The sequence below is a fragment of the Chrysochloris asiatica genome, unplaced genomic scaffold (genome assembly GCF_000296735.1).
Source record: "Chrysochloris asiatica unplaced genomic scaffold, ChrAsi1.0 scaffold00169, whole genome shotgun sequence".
Lineage (NCBI taxonomy): Eukaryota > Metazoa > Chordata > Mammalia > Afrosoricida > Chrysochloridae > Chrysochloris > Chrysochloris asiatica.
Genome location: NW_006408687.1, coordinates 5,311,250 through 5,336,709, shown reverse-complemented (window position 1 = coordinate 5,336,709; position 25,460 = coordinate 5,311,250). Strand labels below are relative to the sequence as shown.

The following is a 25,460-nucleotide window of genomic DNA, read 5'->3' as shown; positions in this document are numbered from 1 at the left end:
ATCACGGTCAACTCTACTTTGAGGAGGCAGCTCTTACCCAGACATATTTTGAGTGCCTTCCAACCTGAGAGGCTCATTTTCCGGCACTGTATCTGACAGTGTTTGTCTGATATTCATAAGGTTTTTAGTGATTAAAGATTTGGAAGTAGTTCATCAACTCTTTCTTCCTAGTCTGTTTTTTCTGGAAGCTCATCTGAAACCTGCCCACCATGGGTGACCCTGCTTGTGTTTACAGTACTGGTGGCATAGCTTTCAGAATCATAGCAACTCACAAGCCACCACACTACGACAAACTGACTAACAAGTGGTGTCTGTTTGGTTTTAAATGGAAACTGTCACTTTAAATTTCGAGGAGATGTGTTCACATGCGTACTAGGACCCTCCAGGTGTGGAGGTTGGGTATCCATTTGCTCAGGCATCCCCTCTAGTCACCAGAATGGAGGTGCACAGACAGCGAGAGTCCAATGAACAGATAACAAAAAATGAATGTCCACATCTGTATCTCCATGGTTCTGTCAGGCATTCGTGGCTATTCTGATCCTTCCCCTACTTGGTCTCTCCCAAGAAGGTGGCTCAAGGAATAGCTGAGCATCTTGAATTAGAAAGCAGTGGATTTCTTGATTCTGGTATAAATTCCCCTAGCTGTACTATAAATATTCCTTTATATGTGGTTCAGAGTTCTAGCACTATCCCCTGAGCCTGCTTGGCCCGGTATTCCGTGTTGTTGCTGATGGAACTCCACTGCACAATCTACCCGACGTGGTAATTGGTAATATCTATTTTATATTGAATCACATCAATAGGGACATTCCATTATCAAGATTACCAAGTTAGATCATTTGATTAAAGCAGTAATTGCCAGCTGTCTTCTTTGTAAAGTATATGTATGTTCCCTTTGTAATTGTAAGTGATTTGGTAAGTATTATCCTCAGCGTGTGAGAGGAATCATTGGAACAGGCGCCTAACAAAATGGAGCTGCTTGAAAAGTCAGATGATATCAGGAACAAAAATAAACAATTGGAGCTTATAATACAGCAATGAAAAATAATTTGTGGAACTTCAAACTCTTGATTTTCAAACAAAATGTTATAAATATTGAAGACAGTGGTTACTCTTACAACTTAAATTAGTGACGTGGAAGATGAAGGGGAAGGATATTTCAAGTACAGTTAGAAAAGAGAAAGGGTCTGAGATTGGGATTCTAACCAAGGAGACTTTGATAACAGGATTATCAGGAGTTCCAGAAGAAGAAAATGTTGTTGCTGTTAGGTTCCTCTGAGTTGGTACCTACCCATGACGACCCTATGCACAACAGAACGAAGCACGGCCTGGCCCTGCACCAACCTCACAATCGTTGCTGTGCCCACTGTTGCTGCCACTGTTCCAATTCCTCTTATTGGACGTCGTCGTCTTATTCTCCGATGTTCCACTTTACCAAACATGATATCCACTGCCAGAGATTGGTCTCTCCTGATAATATGGCCAAAGTATAAGAGATGAAGTCTGGCTGTCCTGGTTTCCAAGGACTGGCTGTACTTCTTCCAACACTGTTTGCTGTATTGGCAGCCCATGGTACTCAGTATTCTCCTCCAACATCATAACTCAAAGGCATCAACTCTTCAGTGGTCTTCCTTATTCACTGTCCAGCTTTCACATGCATATGAGGCTATTGAAAATACCATGGCTTGGGTCAGGCACACCTTAGTCCTCAAGCTTACATCTTTGCTCTTCAACACTTTAAAAAGGTTTTGTGCAGCAGATTTGCCCAAAGCAATACAGCTGTTTTAGCTTCATTTTGAGTTATGCCCCATCAGCAAATGAAGGTCGCGAAAGCTTTTCTCCATTCACGTCATCATGGTCAATGGTATGTTGATGCAGCTCTTCCGGCACTGTATCTGACAATATTCTGCTGTTCTTCATCATGTTTCAGAATTCAAAATTCTGGTGTTGACAGTATGAATGCTAGCCATAAGGTTTTTCATGACTAAATATTTGGAAGTAATTCATCTTTCCTTCTTCCTAGTCTGTCTTCTAAAAGCTCAGCTGAAACCTGTTCATCATTGGTGACTTTGGTAGAATTTAAAGTACCTGTGGCATAATTCATAGAATCACAGCAATATGGAAGCCAACACAGTATGACAAACTGACAGATGAGAAGAAAATAGTTGTTGTTATGTGCCGTGGAGTCGGTTCCGACTCATAGCGACCCTGTAACAGGGTTTCCAAGGCTGTAAATCTTTATGGGAGCAGAAAGCCTCAATTTTCTCCCACGGAACAGCTGGTCGTTTCGAACTGCTGACTTTGTGGTTCGCAGCCCGATTTGTAACCAGTATGCTACCAGAGCTCCTTTGAGAAGAAAATAGAACCTAATTAAATATTTAAACATGATTTCCCAAGCCAGAGAAAAACCTCAATCTGTAGGTTGAAAGGGCTTATTGAGTTCTAGGTGGAAATAATGAGAAAAGATACATGTTGTTGTATCTGGTAAAAGAAATTACTGAACTCTAATGTGGCGCTGTGGGTTAATGTGCCAGACTGCAAAGCCGTTTGAACTGTAACGTCGGCAGTTCAAACTCACCAGCTGCTCCTTGGAAACCTTATACAGGGTCGCTATAGGTTGGAACTGACTCGACAGCACTTCATACAACAACAAAGCGTATTAAAGTTTTTAGTTAGGAAAATAACCATATATTAAATTGGCATCAAACTTGTTTCCACCGTTACAAAAAATTAGAAGATAAGTGGTTACATCTAAAGGACAAGTACTCAGTCCACAAATTCCAAACCCAAATTGAGCCATCATTCGTCTGTTAGGTTGAACGAAGATATTTATATATAAAAATTTAAAGTTTGTATCACCCATATCTCAGACCTCCAACTGGAGGGTAAAACTGTCATAACAGACATCAGGTAGGTTGAAGAGGAAAGAACACAGTGGTAAAGCAATTCACTTTGTGGTCTATACTTAAATCCGAATGGATAATCATTAGACTGTATATGTGATATTAAATGCCGTCATAGCTACCCTACTACATTGGGTTTCTGAGGAGCGGCTGGTGGATTTGAACTGCCAGTCTCATGGTTACCAGCTCAGTGCTTATATTAACAGCACCACACCAGGACTCCACATGTGTGACAGAGTGTTAAGTAAAGGTTTTTTAATAGAAGATACAGGAAAACAATTGTTAATTTTAATTTTCTTTTTTTTTTAAATTTTATAAAAGGAAAACATATCGAACTAAAAGTACAAGGGTAAAGTCAAAAAGTATTTGTGTTTACTTATGGTCATATTGATTGTATTTTCTCAACTAGCACATATTGCTTTAAAAAAATCATAAAAATTAGTTTTGAAAACAAAATTGTAGCTGATTTATACATAAAGACTTGACTTTGAAAAACTGTTAGTAAATTTTTGAAACGTTATGCTATTTATTTTTTGTACTGTATTCTAAGCTGTAAAAATATCATTGGTGGTGTTAAGTGTGGTTGAGTTGGTTCAGACTCAGGGGCCCTGCTTAGGGTTTCTAAGGAGCAGCAAGTAAGTTAGAACCACCAGCCTTGTTCACATGGACTTTACAGTGGAGTGCTTATCTTACAGTGCCACACCAGAACTCCAAAACCAGTTTAAAAAGAATGTAAGTGCAAATCAATGTACTTAGGTAATAATTTGCCTAATTCAGACTGATAAACGTACTTCAAAAGACTGTTAGTAACTCTTGCTGTTATCATTGGTGCAATATTCAGCTGACTCTCTCTCAACAACTGATTGTAAAAAGAATACTTGCATAATTGAAAGAGATGATACTTAATTGATATTGCTGGATTTTTTTTGCCTAGGTCCTAATAAAACAGGAAATCCAGAGGAAGAGTGGTTATGCCATACAGGCAGATGAAGAGCAGTTGCGAGTTCAGCTAGACACAATTCAGTGTGAACTAAATGCTCCTACTCAGTTCAAGGTGAGCACTTAATAAGCCCATGAAGCTGGAATTTGTTTAAAATTAATCTGCAGAAAATGTTACATGGCCTTCAGAAAAACATACTAATTTTATACTTATTTTTACTTCCTTTCATCAAAATTTCCTTTCTAAAGTAGACTTTTAATCATGTTTTCAGCCTTTTTATGTCTCAAGTAATACAGTGAGGGAGAGTTAAATGTTTTTATAGTATAATAACTGCCCTTTTAAAAGAAAATATTCTTGTTTTTAGGGTCGACTAAATGAATTGATGTCCCAAATCAGGATGCAGAATCATTTTGGAGCAGTCAAATCTGAAGAAAGATATTACATAGATGCAGATCTGCTACGAGAAATCAAGCAGGTAAATGTTGTACCAGGTGTATGTTTTAAAAGGTGAAATCAGAGATAGTAAAGTCACCAAGTGTAGTCCCTGGCAGCTGCAGTAGCATCAGCTAGCTCATTAGAAATGCAGAAATCTCAGTCCCTGCCTCAATCTATGGAATCTGCATTTTGTCAAGATTGGAGAGTGATTTGTATGCACCTTAAATCTTGTGAAGGAAGTTATGTATGTAGCTCATACCTTCCCAAAGCTATATGTCACATTGTTGTTAAGTGCCGACCCACAGTGACCCTGTTTAGGGTTTCCGAGGAGTAGTAGCTGGTAAGCTTGAACTGCTGAGCTTGCAGTTCAAACAGAGTTATAAATATGCTGTTATAGTGATTGCCTCTACCCTCGGGGCAGCTAAGTGGTCCGAAGCCTCAACCATTTGTCTCTCAGGCAACTTGTATGGAAAGGGTGTGGTCTAAGTCGTCTAGCCATTGACTGTGTCTAGGGAAAATACATTAAGATAGTAAACTCTGCAGAACATGCTAGGTAGGATTGTTGGCATAGCCCTGAGCATTTTGTTACGTGCCTTTGAGTCTGTTTTCAACTCAGTGACCCCACACCGCAGAGGAGAACTGCCCCATAAGGTTTTCTAGATGCTAATCTTTTCAGGAGCAGATCACTAGGTCTTTATTCAAAGAAGCTGATGGGTGGGTTCAGACTGCCAACTTTTCAGTTACAAATGCTATCTACATGGCTGACTTTTATCATGTACTTTAGAGTGATATTGCTATTTAATGTATCATGAAGCAGATTTGACTCCTTTGTTGTTGTTATTAAATGCCGTTGAGTTGGATCTGACTCATAGGGACCCTGTACAAGGTTTCCAAGGAGCAGCTGTTGGTTTTGAACTTCTGGCCTCGTGGTTCACAACCCAGTGCTGATCCTACAGTGCCACACCAGGAGTCCAAAGAGTTTGTGTGTAAAAGCTGCAATAATTAAGATATGAACACCTACCTTTCTAAAATGAAGGAAGCAGAATATGGTCTTGGGATTCGGTCCTGGTTTGCCACCTACTTGTCTGTGACCTTGGGCAGGTTACTTACTCATGTCTCAGTTTCCTTATATCTGTAAAGTGGAGATGATAATATACCCTAAAAGGTGTTCAGAAGGATTTTAATGAGTTAATATTGTGAAGCTCTTTAGACGGTGCTCTGACACATGAGAAGCACTATTATGCTAACAACCGTAGTTTTCAACACTGTCATCACTACATACTTTGTGCTTCAAAATATGAACATTCCAAGTTTTCACTTTATTTTGCTGGTCATCTTTATTTGAGTACTTTTTTGAGTTGTTTTATTACTATGGCTGTGTTTTTAATCAAAGGTTGATGAAGGAGATAACTTTGTGTAAAATCTGCATCATTGGTAAAAGTGCCATTGAAAGTATTGCGTATTATGTATGTTTTTACTCTTTAGAATGTGTCTTTTACTATGGTGGTGGTGGTGGTGTGCCTTGGAGTTGGTTCCATCCCATAGCAACCCCACATGGGGTTTCCAAGTCTGTAAATCTTCATGGCAGCAGAAAGCCTCATCTTTTTCCCATGCAGCAGCTGGTCAATTCAAACTTGCAATTCATTACCCTTGCAAGGCTCCTGTCTTTTACTATAGGCCACTTAAAGGTTCAATGAGTAAAAGACCGTATAAATGTTGAAATATCTATGTATGCCCACTACATAGAGAGCAGTTACTAGGTACTGTATTGCTAGTAAAAAAGTGACCAACAGTCCTTTCCTGTGGGTAGCTGCTTACAGTTCAAATCATTAAGATGTTTTTTCCTTCAATTCATTCTAGCATTTGAAACAGCAGCAAGAAGGCCTTAGCCACCTGATTAGCATAATAAAAGATGATCTGGAAGATATAAAGTTGGTGGAACATGGATTGAATGAAACCATCCACAACAGAGGCGGTGTCTTCAGTTGACAGTTCCCAACCTTGTGTTAGAGGTTTGCATCCTCCGACTACAACAGGCCCTCCTGGAGAACTGGCGACATGGAGGAGAAAGAGCAAGAAAAGTAAAGCACCCTCTCCTGGCTTGGTTTCGGAGGTTACTGACAGATTATTCATCAGATCTAAAATACACAGTCACTTCACAGCTTTTCAAAGATCGCCTTTGAAAGGTTTATACATAAAAGCTGTGTTTACTTTAAAAAGAAAAGTACACAATTACCCAAAGTATATGTACTATTGTACATTCTTCCAACAGCATTGTACTTTAAAAGTAATCAGTGTTTAAAAAGATTCTCCATTGAGCCTGTACTCAGCTTTCCGTAGCTAGTGAATATAAAATGTCTACTTTGCACATACAAAATAAACTAATGACTTGGCTGCTGGAGATTGGTACTTCAGAGTATAACTGTATATCAATTTTTATATTTGTGAATTCATCTGTGGGAGGAGTTAAGAAAATCCAAGAATCTTTAATGATTAGTGTGGTTTTCTTTTCATTCTATAAAGATTTAAAAATATATTTTTATATTATTTTACTTATTTGGAACTTTAAAAAAATTAGGACATATAACAAAATTACTTATCAGTTTTGCAACATTTTGTTTTTTGAAACTTTATTTCTAAAAAAAGATGAAAACCTATTAATAAATAAATTCTTGATTTGTAATTACTTTTATATAATTCTCTGTTTGGCTTACCTGGCTTTTGGGGAATGACCATTAAGTGTCTACACAATTGCTAAGGAATTTTAGTCTTTGCTTGTTTTGAGCCAGATTTCCCCTCTCACCTCCAAGGATGTTGGTCAGTGCTGCAATACTTTGATTAGATTATAATATATAAAAATTCAGGTATCATCTAGGATAAAGAATTCTCTAAGATATCATTAACAAATATAAATGGCTGTGTTGTTTAAAGTGCCATTGAGGCGATTCTGACTAGGGTTTCCAAGGAGCCACTGGTGGGTTTGAACTGCTGGCCTTGTGGTTCGCAGTCCAATGCTGATCCTACAGCGCCACACCAGTACCTGAAAATACTAGAAAAATCTAAATTAGCAAACATTATAATGTGAAATAGTGGTTCTTTAACAACTGGATCAGTTAATATAAACCAAACACACTCACTCCTCTTGAAACCCTTAAGCTTGTCTTTCTGTTTGACGTGTTAACTTACATTGAAGAGTGTTAGGAGAAGGAGCCCGAGGATCTTGCCATCTTGCTATGGGGATAGTGATGAGTATGATCACTGGTTTTAGAGGCCATTCTCTTAGGAACCTTCTTAAGGAATTTCTCTCCAAACTGCAAATTAGGGAACAGTGTAGGAGACTGGGAATCTTACAGCTGATTTTGTTTTTCCTAAGTTAGCTGCTAGAAGTTTGTAGCCACTTTGACCAAGTTTATGGCATGCAGTTGATTAGCCGACCCTATCTACTACCCGCTTTCATCCTGCTTTCCTGCTCATAGTTAGAACCCCATCGGCATTGACAGGAAGTTCTCTCCTGTCCATGTTTTGTCTGGCCTAGATGATAGGAGCTTCCTCCCATCCTTAGCCATATAGCCGAATCTGGAAGGAGTTTCTATTACAGTAGGAAAGACTGTTGCCCTGATCAGAACTACTCATTGGGCCCACATACTCTGGTGAGTTTGTTGTTGTTATGTGCCGTGGAGTCGGTTCTGACTCATAGTGACCCTGTACAGGGTTTCCGAGGCTGTAAATCTTTATGGGAGCAGAAAGCCTCATATTTTTCCCACGGAACAGCTGGTAGTTTCGAACTGCTGACCTTGCGGTTCCCAGCCCGATTCGTAATCACTACGCTACCAGAATTCCTTTGTAGCGCTCATTACTCATGACATAAAAATTAATGCCACGGTCACTCCTCTAGACTTGTACTTTTCATGGTTTGGGTAATTGTTAGATCTTTGTACTTCCCAATCCCATGAAGTAAATCCATCTAGTCCTGTCCCACATATACACACCTGTTGCCATTAAGTCAATTCCTACTCATGGTGACCACAGATGTGGCAGAACACAACTGAACTTCACAATGCTTGCTGATTTTTGGAAGTAGACCCTTTCATCTTGGCTGGACCTCCAGCCTTTTGGTTAGCAGCTGAATGCTGACAACTACTTAAACCACCCTGAGACAGACGGGGTCCAGGGTCTGCCTTTTAATGACTGCCCAGTTGGCCTCCTGGTGACTGTAAGTCTAAGGCGGGCAGGTGGTCCTTGTTCATGCCGCTAGATACCTGGACTCAGGCTGTGTTCTAAGTAAGTGATAACCAAATTCTAGATTGGGGTCAAAGGAAGAAAGATCACTTTGGCCTTAGAACTAAGTTATATTCTCTAACACAATTCAACAGAACTTGTGTATTTAGTCCTCAATTGGCTAAGGGTGTTTGTAAATAGCCTTCGCTCAGAGTTACGAAGAAGAAATGTTAGTAGAATTCAAGCACCTTGAACCCCTGACACCTAATTTACATTTTATTTCATTTCTCTGTATCTTTGAAAGCACCTTAAATCCTTTTGAAACATTGACAAAGAAAGTGTAAAGTAAGTGTTGGTTACAAAGTCCATGCTTTATTCAGTCTCTGGTTAACTGCTGTAATTCCTCAGGGAGCAAAAGGTACTCTGATATCTAAGGGTCAAGCTTCACGTTAGAGACTGCCTGTGAAATACTGTAAAGTGTTGTGTTTGTAGACATAGAATGTTCATATATTAAGGGAAGGTGAGACTGAAGGATGAAACAATTTGAAATTTGAGCCTTCAACATGGCAAGCAGGTATCTGCTCTCAAATTCTGTAATTCAGGTATTAAAACAACTATCAGTCTGTAGCGACCCTGTATAGGATTTCTGAGGAGCGGCTAGTAGGTTAACAGTTCAGTGCTCATCCTACAGCGCCACACCAAGACTCATTAATATTTTAGACATTTTAATATCTAAGAATTCTACTGAAATTACATCTAAATAATCTTAAAAATCTTTTATTGAACTGCAACAGAAGTGTACAGGTTTTTTTGGGTGATCATAAGATTAATACAGAAATAAGTGAAAAGTTAAGTTCTATGATATCCTACGTGGACCAACTTGTGAACTTGTAAAATAACTAATGACTAGCAAATAATACAATTCTCATTTTATCGGGAGACTTTGGCCAACAAGTGAAAAATAGATCAATCTTTACGGCTTGCTATAGGATCCCTGTAGCGTGGAGTTCAAGTAATATAGAATATATTAAACTAGAGAGCAACAAAGAACTTGACAGCAGAAGCATAGATTAAAGTGATGACTGTCCCAAACCGTGGAAGGAGCATTTCACCAGAGGATGCAGAGGAATGGATTTTGGGACCTGGAACTGGAAATGGGCCTGGAGCTGTTAATGAGAACACATAGTCACTGGCAAAGGCGATTCTGAACATTGAGTCTCATCCACCTGTACTCTACATCCTTGAATACCAAATCCAAGACATTCAAATTGAGTTAGAAACTTACCTGAAGTACTTCCAAGAAGGAACAATTTTCAGATAAATGTAGTTCATTACAGATTTCAATCTGTATAGCCTTATATATATGATCAGGGCATGGTAATCTTGTTTTAACTAGTACTTTAAAATGGAAACAAAGCATATGACTAATGAAGTTCCTTGGGTGGTGGTTGTTAAGTGCTACTGAGTCGGTTCCAACTCATAGCGACCCTGTATAGTATTTCCAAGGAGGAGCTGGTGGGTTTAACCGTTGACCATGTGGTCCAGTGCTTATCCTACAGTGTCACACCAGGACTCTAAGTCCTTGGGTAGCAGGCCCTTATTTAGTATCTGTATAGCTGAGAATTCATTTTGTTGTCCACTTTAGAGTTTCTTAGCAATTTTCCCCTTCCATTTTCTCTTTCTGCAAAAACCCCAATCAAACCCCCTGTCATCGAGTCATTCCAGCATCTCTTTTGTCAGCTACCAAATGCAACTGGATAGAGCTCTATTTTTAATCATTAAGTCCTGAAAACAAGATAATTTTTTTTTTTTTAATTCTCTTAATACATCCAGTGCTCTGAGAAATGGTTTTCCTTCCATGTGAACTGTGGAGAGAACAGTGGGGTACATCCATGATGTTTCACACTGCCCTTAACTCACATAACTGACTTTCAGCTAAGTTTTTGTTTAAATGGACTATACAGGTGGGTATCCAAGTGGAATCATCACTTAGATTCATAGGTGAAACCACAAGAAAAGATCCAGTACACTATACATTCTATAAAATGAATTTTATAAAATACAGTCATATACATGCTGTTATATGCACACAGATGGGGGATGCATATATGTTTCATAGACCAGTGGTTCTCAAAGGGGCAGTGTTGCTAAGTGCCATCGAGTCAGTTCCAACCCATAGTGACCCTGTATAGGGTTTCCGAGGAGCGGCTGGTGAGCTTGAATCACCGACCTTGTGGTACAAACTAACTTTGCAGTCCAGCTCATTAGTGCCACACCAGGACAGTACTAGCCCCTAAAGGACAGTTTTAGAGTAGAGGGCTAGATGTTCAGGACAGTTTTGCACATGAGAAAAATGACCCACTTCTTGCACAATTTTCAAATGTACTACGAGACATTCATGTAAGTTAGAAATGTACTTAAAAGGATCAATCTAGACCCTAACTCAGTTTTACATACAATTAAGTATTTTGGATAATTTGAATATATTCATTTTTTATCTAGGGTGCACTCTATTTCTTTGCTTTCATTTTCTTATAACTCTTATATGGAATAGCTTCCATCTCTCAAATCCAAAATGAATTGTGTGCGGTCACTTCAGTTGTAACTCATAGTGACCCTGTATAGAGTTTTCCAGAGCAGCTGCTTGTTTCAACTGCCGACTTTGCAGTTACCAGTCCAGGACTCACGAAGTCTTTTAGTACATTCTAAACATTTGCATGTTGAACTAAAAGTAATTTCGCTAGAAATGACAGACAACATCATATTGACTTTATGGTGCATGACTTTGTCAAAAGGAGCACTGTGTTGACAACACTGAGAACCACTGCTCTAGGTAGTACAGTCTCTAGGTGCAGGTGAAAATGCTCAAGAAAAAAACAGATTGCCACCACTGCACACACATGCACAGCTTTTGCATCTATTCGATGATGCTTTAAGCTCTTGCAAGTCTGTTCCTTTTAATGGAAGAAAATACATTTCTCATGATTTCTATATTGCAGAAGCACATCTATCAACTGAGGAAATGAGTTCGTTCTTACTAGGTCTGTGGATATCCCCATGACTTTTGACTTCTAAAATATAAACAAATTATGGGTTAATTGCATTGTACATCTACTTATTCAGAGGACAGAAAATAACCTAATTAAGAAGATCAAAGAAATGGTTGTCAGGATGAATCTGTTGGTCAGTGGGCAGGATGTCAGTTTAGAGGTATTAGAGTGAGGTTAGGAAGTTTTTACCCATTTGCTCTCTGATTTTTTTTTTTTTTTAACTGAGTATGTTTCCATGAAATAAAAGTTAAAATTTTGTTTATAAAAAATCCTTTTTCCCTCCCTATTGAACTTGGATGCCCAAGTACAATATCATTTACCTTTTATTGAGAGCTTACTATGTTCCAGGCTTGTGAGAGTGCTTTCCTTACACTGTGGTCTGTTTCTTACAATCTTATTAGGGACAGCGATCCATATTTCACACATGTCCCTCAAGTCATCTGTGAAATATTTTGAGGTCTAACTTACACCTCACCGAGGTAATCAGCTGCAGCAATAACTGATTTTAAAGACTGCTCTTAATTACTATGCTATGTTGCCTCCAAAGGAGCTCTGGTAGCGTAGTGGTTACAAATCGGGCTGCGAACCTTAAGGTCAGTGGTTCGAAACTACCAGCCGCTCCGCGGGAGAAAGATGAGGCTTTCTACTCCCGTAAAGATTTACACCCTCGGAAGCCCTGTACAGGGTCGCTATGGGTCGGAACCGACTCGACGGCACTTAACAACAACAACAACAATGTTGCCTCCAAGTGTGTGCCTATCATTGAAATACTATAATTGTTAAGTGCCATTGAGTCAGTTCCAACTCATAGCGACCTGCTGCACAACAGAACGAAATACTGCCCGGTCCTGCACCATCCTCACAATAGTTGTTATCTCATTGGGGGGTCTTCCACTTTTTTGCTGAACCTCTACTTTACAAAGCAGAAATACTACAATCTGACAACTTTGAAGACTAATGCCAATTTCAGAAGTCCAGGGCAGAGGTGTAGTGTGCCATGGAGTGACCTGCATAGGGTTTTCAAGGCTGTAAATCTTTACAGGAGCAGAAAGTTTCATCTTTCTCCCATGGAATGGCTGGTAGTTTCGAACTGCTGACCTTGTGTTTAACAGCCCAACTTGTAACCACTACGCTACCAAAGCTCCTTTAATTATAGCTAGAAGATAGTGGCAAAACATGTATTTCGAGTCCTAGTTCTGGCTCTTTCTAACCTTGTTGTTCCTTTTGCTGGGGGAAAATAAATTTCTCACTTTGATCCTCTCTAAAGTATGAGTTTATACTTAACCTTCCTCTGGTTCCATGTCCTCATCACTGAAGTAGAACACTATCTGAAAGAACTAAATGAGAACCTGTGTATTTTGAAGACTGCACTACACAGAGCTGTCCAGGAGAGGGCACAAGACAAACGGCCCCAGCAAAACCTAGTGGTTTGTTGAAGAACATTCAGTACGGAGCACAGAATGACTGGCATGATACTAGGATACTGTACAGTTCTCATTCACGCTTTGTTAATGACCCTGTTCCTGTGATACAGATTCCCTCACAGTTGTGAGCTCACCCTAGGATGCCTCCTGGAATGGACAGGTGCAGCTGGGAAGCCAACTGTTCCTATTTCAGGTCAAGCGACTTTCTCTGCTTGGCTCTGAGCGGCAGCATAGCAGCCTACTGCGTACACTGAAAGGACTTGTCAACATTTCCCCCTACTGGAGGGTGAGAAGCTGCGTGTCCAGTGTTCGCCCCAGACCTCTTATGACTGAGCTAAACAAACAGCTATGGTTAAGGACTCAGAACCCCATGACACCTCCACCCCCAATAAAATCATTTATTACCAGGTTTTTCATCCATCTGTAAGACTTTCATTCCTAAATGAGAAACAGACTTCCAGATACTAATAAAGATAGCTGCCATTTACTTGAAGAAGCCCTAGTGGTACAGTAGTTAAGTGCTTCGCTGCCAACCAAACAGGTTCTCAGTTCAAACCCACCAGGCGCTGCACGTGAGAAAGATGTGGCAGTCTGCTTCTGTACAGCTCACTCCTGGCCGTCCTATGTCCTATATCCTATAGGGTTACTATAAGTTGCTATCAACTCAGTGGCAATGGCTTTTATTTGGGTCTTCAATCACAACTGCAAACAGAAAGTTTCCTCCTTTACAGACGTGGAAGCAGAGGCTCAAACAGTGAAAGGGGCCGAGGAGGGGCCTGATGAAGCCAGGTCTCTCTGACCACACGGCCCAAACTTAACCCACACCTTGCTCACACCTTTCAGAAAACTACACTGTGCCTAGTAAGTCCCCACTGCGAGCACTGGTCAAACATAGGTGCAGCAAGCAGAAGCATGGTAGCACACACTTGTCACCAGGGTCACTTCAAAAGTGTGGCCAAATCCTACAGTACCATTCGGGGCCAGGATAGACGAGGTGATGTCGGAACTTCTTTCTGAGCCTCTGTGGGTAAAGCACTGGCCTGCTAACCCCAGGGTTGGTGGCTCAAACCCAAACCCTATACAGGGTTTCTCTGACTGAAGAACTGACTCGACAGCACTTCACCACCACCACCACAGCAATCTGTGCTTTCTGTAACTGTGAGCATGTGATTTCTGTACACAGCATATAGTCTCCATGAAGGGAACGTTAGCCAAAGCTCAGCACTATGTAGATGGGTAAAATTTGCCACAGAGTCAATGCTGACATAGTAATCCCATGTGTGCCACCATGTAACAGGCACACAGGGTTTTCAGAAGTAGATGGCCTGGACTTTTCTTCAGAGGCACCTCCGGAATATTCCGCAGCAGACTCCCACCTCCAACCTAGTGACTAGCAACCTAGTGCGTGCACCACCCAGGGTATAGTTTGTTGTTGTTAAGTGTCGTTGAGTTGGTTCTGACTCAGCGACCCCACAGAGGATTTCCAAGGAGGGGCTGGTGGGTGTGAACCAACTTTGTGGTTAGCAGTCCAGTGCTTATCCTACATAACCGCACCAGGACTTCAAGGTTAGTTTTGTTGTTGTTGTTAAGTGTCACTGAGTCGTTTCTGACCCATAGCAACCCTGTAGAGGGTTTCCGAGGAGAGGCTGGTAAACTTGATCCACGGACCTTACAGTTCAATCCGACTTCGCAGGCCTAGCGCATTAACTCACAGCTGACTTAACAGGTGGTCATTCCTGGTGTTTGTATGATAAACACTGGACTAAGAACCACAAGGTCAGCAGTTCAAATCCACCAGCTGCTCCTCAGAAACCCTGTACATGGTCGCTCTGAGTTGGAATTGACCGCACTGTACTTAACAACACCTCCATTCCCATCATAAAACTTGTAAAAAAAAAAAAAAAAAAAAAATTCCCAAGCACACCATGACCTCAGGAGAAGGGTTTAAGCACTGGCTAGGGAGGTGGAGCCTTAGATTTTGTATTTTTCTAGTCCTTCCACATCTCCTGCATGGTAAGCATGACAAGTAGCAGCCACATTTGAAAAATGACACAGAGAAAGAAGCAGCACGGAGGTGTGAGGCTGCTCTCCAGAGTGTCCAGACGCAGCGCTCAACAGGGGTCCTTACACTTGCCCTCTCTGGGCTCACTCGGCCACCACTCTTTTCATTTAAATTTCTCCTTGCCTGAGGAAAAAACATTAAATTTGGAAGTCCTTTTCTTGTTTCCCTCCCCTGTAAGCATACGTTCTGAGGTGCTTATGAAGAACTTGCCTAGAACCACTGTTCAGTTTCTCTGGCCACGGAAGCTCACAGCTCCTAAGTGGCTGTGCCCCTCAGCAGTAGGATTACACTTTTTAACGTCCATTTTTAAGACTAGATATTAAAGGCAGGTTAAATTTGTCATATAAATACACTAGGAAAACATGAGAAATCACCAGTGTTGAGAAAGGGATACTGGCTCATTAGTAAGAGACCTGGTTCCCTCACTCACTAATGTGCTCTTGTGCTCAGGAGGTTTTAGTTCTCCTGCATGCCCAATGGGGACATTTATAACTCTTTCACCAAGTTGGCAGCTTCTCCTATGGCATACCTACTTGCTTACCAGGTAATGAAACAGGATGTGGACTTTTCATTCATAAATGAGAAAGAAGTTTTCAGTGGCTTGCAGTTTGCTTTAGTGAGCACAGTTTTTAAACTCTTGTCTGATGAGCTCAAGGGATTCCAGCACCAAAGGTTCCCCGGTACTGTAGATTTGTATTGGAAAGTTCTGTCTATAAGAACACTCTGTGTGAACATCCACACCAAGCTTAGAGGAGTCTCTGCTGTGTCATCTCACTGAGTCTATGCCAGGAGAATACCATTTCGTTACTGGAGATCCCAGACGCTGAGATGTCTCCCTAAAAGTAGCAGCTTAAGCGTGAAGTTGAGATTTCTACTGAGCAGCTTCCCTAACAGATGTATTAGCGGTAGAACCTGGAAGGTGCTGGCCTGCATGTAGTCCGGTCTCACAGTCTGGCCCTTAGTCAGGGCCAGAACATCCCAACAAAACTAACTTTCCTGCTCCAGGGACACACAGATGTTAGGGAGGAAAAACATTTTCCCTAGTTTTTCCCTCAGTTCAATCCTTGTAAGCAGCTCTGAGGGAAATATCTACGAGTACTAATAGCCTCATGGCAATATTCTCTTGAATGCCCTCGGGAATATCTTCTCATCTCAAACATGGGCCCAGAGAGTAAACTGAAATATGTCTTACCAGGTGTTTTGGTGGGTTCACGATTTTTCAAACCTAAAGGAAGAAATGAATATTGATTAATCATATCAGTTCTCTTGCATTGTTAATGCCCTCCTTTTTCTATAGCTCCCCATTTGGAACTCTCAAAGAAAGGAAAATTAGAAAACTGCTTTTTGATTACTCATTTTCTAACTGCACAAAGTATGAACTGATTGGTCTAGAATGTAAGAGCTCCCATTATCTAGTCTCTATTTCTCCAGCCTCATCTTTCTAAAGCAGTCTTGTGCATAGGTTTTTTAATGAGACAGCACAAGATTTAAATACTTGGTTGGTTAGTTATCTATTAGCTCTCTGACTTTGGGCGGGCTACTTAATCTCTTTGAGCTTCAATTCTTTATGGATGAAAAAGAAATACTTTGTAGGTTTGTAGTGAATGAAATGAGTAGTGAGCTCGTAAAAGTTTCTGGAACATTTTATGTAATGGCTATTGATGTTACGTGCCACTTACTCAACTCCAACTTAAGGAAACCTTATGTATAACAGAATAAACCCTGTTGGGCCTTTGCCAGCTTCATGATCACTGGTATTGAGTTCATTGTTAAGTGGAGTCTCACTGTTCTGGCTTAGCTTATTCCTCAAAGTCATCCTGCCCAGTAATGGTCTCATGTCTCCTCCTAATCTGGTAACAAGTCTAGAGAGTAAGTAAAAAGATGGCTTACCAGAGAACACAGTAGGCTCCTGGCTTTCCATCCCTGAGGATGAGAATAAGAACTATTTAATGAAAAATCCAATCAGCTTGAAAATTAATTTAACTCTTGTTTTTAGTAAGTGCTGTCGAATCAGTTCCAACTCATAGTGACCCTATATAAGCGTCTGGTGTGTTTAAAGTGGAAAACTCTGAAGCTTTGCAGAAGGTAGAGTGAAGGGGTGGAGGGGAGATTTCCCACTGCAGCCTACCTGATTTATAGTAAGAAGAATGACCTATGACCCAGGATCTCTTCCAGATTAAACAAAGAGCTCTCAATTTTTAACTTACTTTTAGATTCAGTCTGAAGATCAAACATCATTGTAGCATATTAAAAAGAACAACCTTTTCTGAGCATAAAATAACTATAGATAATTTTGGAAGATATAGGAAATTCTTAAAAATTAAAATCAATCTCATTTTTGGTTATTTCCTTTCAATATTTTTGTTAGGTGTGTGTGTGTGTGTGTATATATATATATATATATATATATATATATATATATATACAGAAATATATGTATGTGTGTATATATATATATATATATATATATATATATACACACACACACACACACACACATATACATATGTTGTTTTTGTTGTTAAGTGCCGTCGAGTCGGTTCCGACCCATAGAGACCCTGTATAGGGTTTCCGAGGATGTAAATCTTTATGGGAGTAGAAAGCCTCATCTTTCTTCCACAGAATGGCTGGTAGTTTCGAACTGCTGACCTTAAGGTTCGCAGCCCAATTCATAACCACTATGCTACCAGAGCTCCTTATATATATATGTGTGTGTGTGTATATATATACACACACATATATATACACGCACACACACATATATATGTATCCTTATGTATATATATATATATCCTTATGTATATATATATACACACACATATATATACACACATACATATATTTCGGTATGTATATATATATACATATACATATACATATACACATACACATAACAAAAATATTGAAAGGAAATAACACCATAAGGAGCTCTGGTAGCGTAGTGGTTATGAATCAAAACCACCAGCTGTTAGCAGGAGAAAGATGACTCTTTCTGCTCCCGTAAAGATTTACAGCCTCGGAAACGCTGTACAGGGCTCGCTATGAGTCGGAACCAACTCCATGGCACATAACAACAACATATACGAAGTCCTGGTGTGATGCTGTAGATTAATGCGCTGGACTGCAAAGATGGTTTGAACGTCAAGGTCGGCAGTTCAAGCTCATCAGCTGCTCCGCAGAAACCCTATAGAGGATTGCTATGGGTTGGAACAGACTCCACAGCACTTAACAACAGCACCATATAGTTTTATAAAGTAGATACAGTCTATAAACTGTTTTTTGTATCCAATTTTTATTTACCATTATGAGTACTTTCTGATATCCTTAAACATTTTTCAAAAACATGATTTTTAAGTTGTTTAGTGTGTCATAGTATGAATATAATATAACTCATTTAACAATATCCAACTGTTGGACACTAAGGTTGTTTCTAAATATTTGCACTATGGTAACAGTGATAACACTTTTGTTACACAAATCTCTGTGTTCACCTCAAATTTCCCTAGGACAAATGTCTAAAAGTGATCTAACTGGATTAAAAGGTATGAACATTTTTAAGGCTAACAATATATACTACTACCACGTGTCCTTCAGAAACTGTATTCCAGTAAGTGATGAGCGTGCTCCTGCGCCAGTAAGCCTGAATAGCTGAGTGATGTCATTTAAACAATAACAGAAGCCTCGGGGATGAGTTGTATTTTGGAATGTACTGTTGTTGCTAAGAGCCACCAAGTTGGTTTTGACTCATAGTGACCATGTATAGGGTTTCCAAGGCGCAGCTGGTGGGTTTGAACCGCCAACCCTGCAGTTCGAAGTCCAGTGCTGATTCACAGCACCAGAAGTTGCAGCTGACAGCATCTGTTATTCAGGCTGCAGGAGGCAGAAATACATAAACAGATAATTTTAGAAATAAATAAGTTAGAAAGAAGCAGTGCTATTTGTTATGCCATTTCCAATGTCTTAGGCCACAAGAATTTGTGGAGTCATTGGTCACACCTTCCACTCTCTCAATGAAATAGCTAGCTTAAAGCAGGAAATGTGTTCTCTAAGATCATAGTGTACTTTTTCTGTTAGGCCAGAGTGACAACTCTGGTGACTTTGACAGGAGACAACCGAGCTGCTCTGTGTCTCTTAAAGAATTCTCTCTGAAACCCATGAGCGTCTCTGATAGTCCAAACTAGTGAATTAAGGTGGGCTATGCCTTCTCACTTTCCCTTATCATGCCAGGCTCACCTACTCCCACCCAGAAGAGGAGCTGTCTTGTAAGTAAATGTAAGCCTGCAGGGTTTAGGAAAATGTCTTACCAGGGTCTTCAAGCTTCTGGTTTTTCTCAGCTAAATTAAAAAAGAAACATCAATTTTAATGTTGGAATAAAAGAAATAGCAGTTACTACAGATTCAGCAAAACTGTTCAGGTAACACAGCCATACTCGGTATGTCCAGCAAACTACTGGTAATAATAAGTGTCAGCCAGGGTCTAAATGCTACTGGGCTAACAGGTTGGAACCGTCCTCTGGCCTCCTTTACTCAAAAAGTCACATACAGTAAACCTCCTGGGGATTTCAAGGAGCCACAAAACTGTTTATCTTAAAGCGTTAGCTGAGGTTTCCGTGAGGAACCAGTTGAACCTGGCACAATGGAGCAATAAGACAAAAATGCTCAGGAACATGAAAAGCTTCACTTCTACCAGGAGAGGAAATATCTCCCTAACCGTCAAGAGTCAAATTCCATATTTAAGGAAAGGTCACATCTTTTTTTCTCTTGAACAGGGATAAAAAAAACACAAAAAACTACAGTGTCATGAGCCAAGCACATAATTTGTTGTTGTTGCTAAGTGCTGTGGAGTTGGTTCCGACTCATAGGGTTTTCAAGGAACAGCTAGAGAGTTTGAACCACTGACCTTGTGGTTCAAACCGACTTTGTGATCCAACACATCCTACAGTGCCACACCAGGACTGAATGTATATTTTGTTGTGTTGTTGTTAAGTGCTGTCGAGTCAGTTCCAACTCATAGCAACCCTGTAAAGGGTTTTAGAGGAGTGGCTGATGAGTTTGAACCACCAACCTTGTGGTTCAAACCAACCTCGAGGTGTAGTGCATATCTTACAGCACCATGCCAGGACTCCAAGCACATAATAAAGGGCTTAAATGCAAGAAAGTGATTTGAGCCCATATGTGGAAACTGAAGAAAAATAATATGCATCTTATCACATATTTCAGTTAAATGATACTAAGTATCAGGATATTTGAGAGATGTAAATGACTAGTTTTCTATTTTCATCTGCATATTGGTTGTTACAAAGGCTAAATGACTAAACAGAGAGTTGTGCCTAAGAGGTCCACAGACCAGGCCTAAAGGGACTAGCTCCTCCGGACTTCATTCCCTAGAAAGTTTCCAGACTGCCAAGCCTCTCACTGGTGGAGAGGAAATTCTCCTCAGAATAAGTTCTTTATTTTCCACCTCTCATATTTGCCAAGTCATTGCTTTCTATTTACAAAGTACTTCTTTTCTTCTACTAAAAACTGAATTTCCTAACCAGAAGAAAGTTATTATTATTATTATTTTAAAAAAAAGAGGATTCAAAAAAGTTAACCATCATACTTACCAGAGCTGTAGACATAGACGGGTTGAAAATACACTGAAACACAAACATATTTCCATTATGCTGTACTAGGTTCACATGTGACTATCAGGTTCAGTCTGTTTTTATACATTTTGTTGTGTGCCATGGAGTCAGTTCTGACTCACAGCAATCCTCAAGAGGATTTTTGAGAGTGGTTGGTGGGTTTGAACTGGGCTCATTTAAGATACATACAAATAAGGCTATAAGGGGAGTGCAGCATTTCAGCCTCAAAGACAAATGGTTATGGATTTCTTCAATTACAAAAAAAAAAAAAAGGGAATTTATAGAAAAATTAACAAGAAAACAGCTAGAAATGGACCCTTATTTTCAACTTTTTTATTTAAAAGAAATTTCATAAGGAATCCTCAAAAGGATGCATCAGCCCAAGGAATTTTGGTTCAAATTTGCTGGGCCTATTTGATAAAGCAATTTCTTGAATACTTCCAGACTCTTCTGTCTACTTTTCTGTCTACTGGCCTATCCTCTGGGAAAAGTTAATTTTTGTTTCATCTTCCTATGTTTCCTTGAGGAAGGTGGGACTGGCCATGTTACCATCTTTCACCAAATCCACCCCCACTGAACCACATTCCTTCATTAGTCTCCCAAATGCTATCTCTTAAGACACCAAATATAAGAATGAGAGTTTTGCTCTCTGCAGGAATCTCATGGGAAATGGTGAAGATGTCGGCATTTGGGTGTCTTTCAGCTCATAGAAGGAAAGTCTCTGCAAGTCTGGGGCAGTGCAGTTTAAGACAGAGTCAGGGGTGTGTGGCAGTGTGTGTGGGAGAGGGTCAGGGAAAGACCGCGAGCAGTAGGAGCTCTTGGGCTTTCCGCCTGAAAAGGCAGTTGCAGCAGTACAAACTGGCCTTGAGAAAATGATATTCTGGAAGTGTAGTAGGGTAGCTCTGACCCACACCTATGAGAAAGAAACACTGATAAAGTTCTCATTACAAAGATAATATTTTGAAGCATATCTTACCTATGTTCTCAACACAATTTTCACTTTTTAGTCCTGAAAAACAAAGATAAAGATAATTAGAAATAACCTACCCTAGTAAAACTTCAAATTGGCTTATGTCAACTGGTAATCTACTGTGTCAGCTCCTAGTTTATAGCCCAAACACATCCTGTTGTTATTGTTGTTCAGTGCCCTCGAGTCAGTTCTGACTCATAGCAAGCCTGTATAGGGTTTACAAGGATCAACAGGTGAGTTTGAACCACTGACCTCATGGTCCAAAGTGACCTTGCAGTCCAGTGCTTTATCCCATAGCACCACACTACGGCTCCAAACACATCCTGATGAGATGAAAATAGCAGAATAATCATATTTTTGTATTCAAAAGAGTCAGCCACTTTTGACAAAACATCTAACTTTCCTGGAATTCAGTCTTCTTATTTACGATTTCGAACCAAAAGGTCAGCAGTTCAAACCCACTAGCTGCTCCTTGGAAACCCAGTATAGGGTTGCTATGAGTGAGAATCGACTCCATGGCACATAACAACAACAAATGCCATGATTAGTTTGCAAAAGTTCAGATAAAATTAGTCTGGTATCAATTAATTCTTTTTTTTTTTGAATGTTTTATTGTGAATTATGTGATAGTTTACATGGGAGAACATTAGTTTTACATTCATCCTGTCTTACATTTCATTTGTCATGGTTACAGTCCCCTCCACGCATCATCAACCAACCAAAGGGTACACACTACAAGCCTGCCCACCCCAGTCGTCAGCACACAGCCCCTTTCCCTCCCTGGGTCTAAAGTCCCCAGCTGCTCCATCTCTCCACGTCATTATCTCTGCCTCCATCTCTAGTGTCACTGCCTCTCTGGGTTGGGTCCCGCTCTCTGCTCTTCTCCCTTGATGGTCCCAGGGACCTCTGCTCCTGGACTGCAAAGTCAATCATTCCCCTCCTTTTGCTACAAAACGTCTACCTTTACATTTCCCACCCTCACAGTCAGTCCTGTCCATTCAATTAATTCTTCTCTTTGACTACTAATCATCCTAAACATCAAAGCTACCTCTTTACCATGGCAAGTCCTGTTCTTTGGGGAAAAAAGAATCAGATAGTCAAAATCTTTTAATACATGAACAAAGATCCTTCATATTCATGTACGTCTTCAGAGAAGCAGAGTTGGTCTATCCCAGAAGATTCATCTGGATGTAAGGAAAGCCACAACTTTTGAAGGATGGGAACATGGAATCTAAAAGTACTTCTGTAACACCTTAGCCCTTTTCACTGGGATGCCAACAAGAAGGCATACAGGAGAATCTGTCAGTCTGCTCAATAGTAGAGCAAGAAGGTGAGAATGCATTCAGATTTGGGGCCAGCCTGAAGGATGGAGGGCTGCCCAGAAACTTATGTGAAAGTCTAGACTTTCTATGGCCTCTTCATGCCTGATGAACACATTGATCTTATCTGAAAGTTCAACTACCTGCACATGAGCTGGAGGAGTCTGTGAGAGGCCTGGCTCTATCATGGAAGAGGTGCTGTTCTACAAACCAAACCAGCCGCTATCAAGTCAAGTCCATTTCAACTCATGGCAACCCCATGTGTGTCAGAGAAAGGTTTCAATGACTGTTTTTTGGGAAGTTGTTGTTGGTGGTGGTAGGCGCCATCAAGTCTGCACCAACTCATAGCGGCCCTATACACAAAAGATATTTTTTTGGAAGTAGATTGCCAGATCTTCCTTCTGAGGCACCTGTGGGTGAATTAAAATCTTCAACAGTTAGCAGCCAACTGCTAAACTATTTGCACCACCCATGGATGTCTACTTTTCTACAATCTGCTCTCAAATCCAGCTCCATTTCTGGAGTTAAAACCAAGAATCCAGGTGGCATGGTCAGTTTTTCTATTGCTTCAGGAAATGGTACAGATCTCTTAGAATCAAAATAGTGTTCTGAGGCTAAACTCAAAGAGTTTGGCCAGACCAGAAATGAGTGAGAGGGGCAGGGAACACCAACAAAATCCAGTTCTAGAGACTATTACAAAATGCCAGCAGAAGAGGAGGGAGTGCCAGCCTCAAGCAGATGGTCTACCTGAGGGAATCAGTAGAGAGATTCAGCCTGGGGATGTGACCTCAGAGAAATTTTTCCAAGTTTTTATCTTCTGTTTGCAGAGCTACCTCAGGACAAACTCTGGGACTCTAATTGAGGTCTCCACCACTTGTCTGTCAGTTTGTCATACTGTGGTGGCCTGTGAGTTGCTGTAATTGTGAAAGCTATGCCACAGGTATTTTAAATACCAGCAGGGTCACCCATGACGGGTAGGTTTGGACTGAGCTTCCAGACTGAGACAGACTAGGAAGAAGGAGAGACAGACTTGCTTGCTGAAAGCCAAGAGGACTTAAAATACTTACTGATGAAGATATAAGATCATGGCCTTCTGTATGGGTTGCACATCAACATAAAGTATACTCACCAGTGGGACAATAAATAACATTAAGATAAACAGAAGAAACATTAAAGTTGTTAAAGACTTCATTTTGCTTGAATCAACCATCAACACTCATGGAAGCACCAGCCAAGAAATCAAACAACGCACTGCATTGGGCGAATCTGCTGCACAAGATCTTTTTGAGTGTTGAAGAGCAAAGACGTCAGTTTGAGGACTAAGGTGCACCTGACCCCAGCCATGGTATTTTCAATAACCTCATATTCATGTGAAAGCTGGACAGTGAATAAGGAAGACTATGGAAGAGTTGATGCATTTGAGTTATGGTGCTGGAAGAAAATTTTAAAAGTACCATAAACGGCCTATAGAGCGAACAAATCTGTGTTAGAAAAAATACAGCCAGAATGCTCCTTACAAGCTAAGATGGCCAGACTCCATCTCTCATACTTTGGACATATTATCAGGAGAGATCATCCCTGGGGAAGGACATCATGCTTAGTAAAGTAGAGGGTAAGCAAAAAAGAGGAAGACCCCCTAGCGAGATGGATTGGCACAGTAGCAGCAGCGATGGATTGATATGCAGCAATGGTTACGGGGTTGGCATAGGACTGGGCAGTGTTTCGTTCAGTTGTGCCTAAGAGGTCTCTATGAAGTGGTACTGACTCAACAGCACCTAACAATAACAACAACAATTGAGGTCTATCATTTTTAATATTATAAGCATAATGTTTTTGTGAACCACTGGGGTAGAGACTCCTCAATAGTAGAGGATGAGTATCTTTTAATATTTAATATTTAACACAGACCCATTTTGTCAATCAAAGGCTGCATTTCTCTTTTCTATTTGACTTAGATTTAACTTTCCATTAATATTATCAGCAGCAGGTAAGTAATCAAACTATTTTAGGTATCTAAGCAAGTTGTTGTTGTTAAGTGCTATGGAGTTGGTTCCGACTCATCACGGCCCTGTATAGGGTTTTCAAGGAGCAGTAGGTGAGCTTGAACTGCCGACTTTGCAGTTCAAACCAACCTTGCAGTCTAGTGCATTAACCCACAGTGCCACATCAGGACTCTGTCTGAACAAGTAGCGGGATAAAAATAGATAAGAGATTGATCCAGAAATAAACTTGAGAAGGCACAAACATAATATATGGAAGATGAAAAATGAAACAAACAACCCAATAAAAAATAAGCAAAGGACAAGGACAGAAATTTTACAAAATAAAAACCACAAATGGACCCTTAATATACTTTAAAAGAATAATTTTATAAGTAGCCAGAGAGTACAGTGGGAGATAATTTTTTGACATTGCACTTGAATGGCAAAAATGAAGTCCAATTGGTGAAAATGTGGATCAATGGGAACTTTTATACTGTTCATGTTGTTGTTGTTGTCAGGTGCCATCGAGTC

At 40.3% G+C, this 25,460-nt stretch overlaps 2 protein-coding genes across 3 annotated transcripts in view; one reads left to right on the top strand and one right to left on the bottom strand.

The window, feature by feature from the left end:
- The window catches only part of NUP54 (nucleoporin 54kDa), a 41,387-nt gene extending 34,412 nt beyond the window's left edge, over positions 1-6,975 (top strand). For both annotated transcript variants that reach the window (XM_006871579.1, XM_006871578.1), the window contains 3 exons: positions 3,838-3,957; positions 4,208-4,318; positions 6,139-6,975. In XM_006871579.1, coding sequence (XP_006871641.1) covers positions 3,838-3,957; positions 4,208-4,318; positions 6,139-6,267 — 360 coding nt within the window. In that variant the 3' untranslated portion in view covers positions 6,268-6,975. The remainder of the gene's footprint in view (positions 1-3,837; positions 3,958-4,207; positions 4,319-6,138) is intronic.
- Positions 6,976-9,528: 2,553 nt separating this feature from the next.
- Positions 9,529-25,460, bottom strand: part of ART3 (ADP-ribosyltransferase 3) — a 42,384-nt gene continuing 26,452 nt past the window's right edge. The window contains exons 3-11 of the mRNA XM_006871577.1: positions 21,635-21,667; positions 20,638-20,670; positions 19,337-19,366; positions 16,923-16,955; positions 16,225-16,257; positions 15,574-15,606; positions 13,376-13,408; positions 11,535-11,567; positions 9,529-9,662 (exon numbers count right to left, since the gene is read on the bottom strand). Of these exons, the coding sequence (XP_006871639.1) occupies positions 9,529-9,662; positions 11,535-11,567; positions 13,376-13,408; positions 15,574-15,606; positions 16,225-16,257; positions 16,923-16,955; positions 19,337-19,366; positions 20,638-20,670; positions 21,635-21,667 (395 nt within the window). The remainder of the gene's footprint in view (positions 9,663-11,534; positions 11,568-13,375; positions 13,409-15,573; positions 15,607-16,224; positions 16,258-16,922; positions 16,956-19,336; positions 19,367-20,637; positions 20,671-21,634; positions 21,668-25,460) is intronic.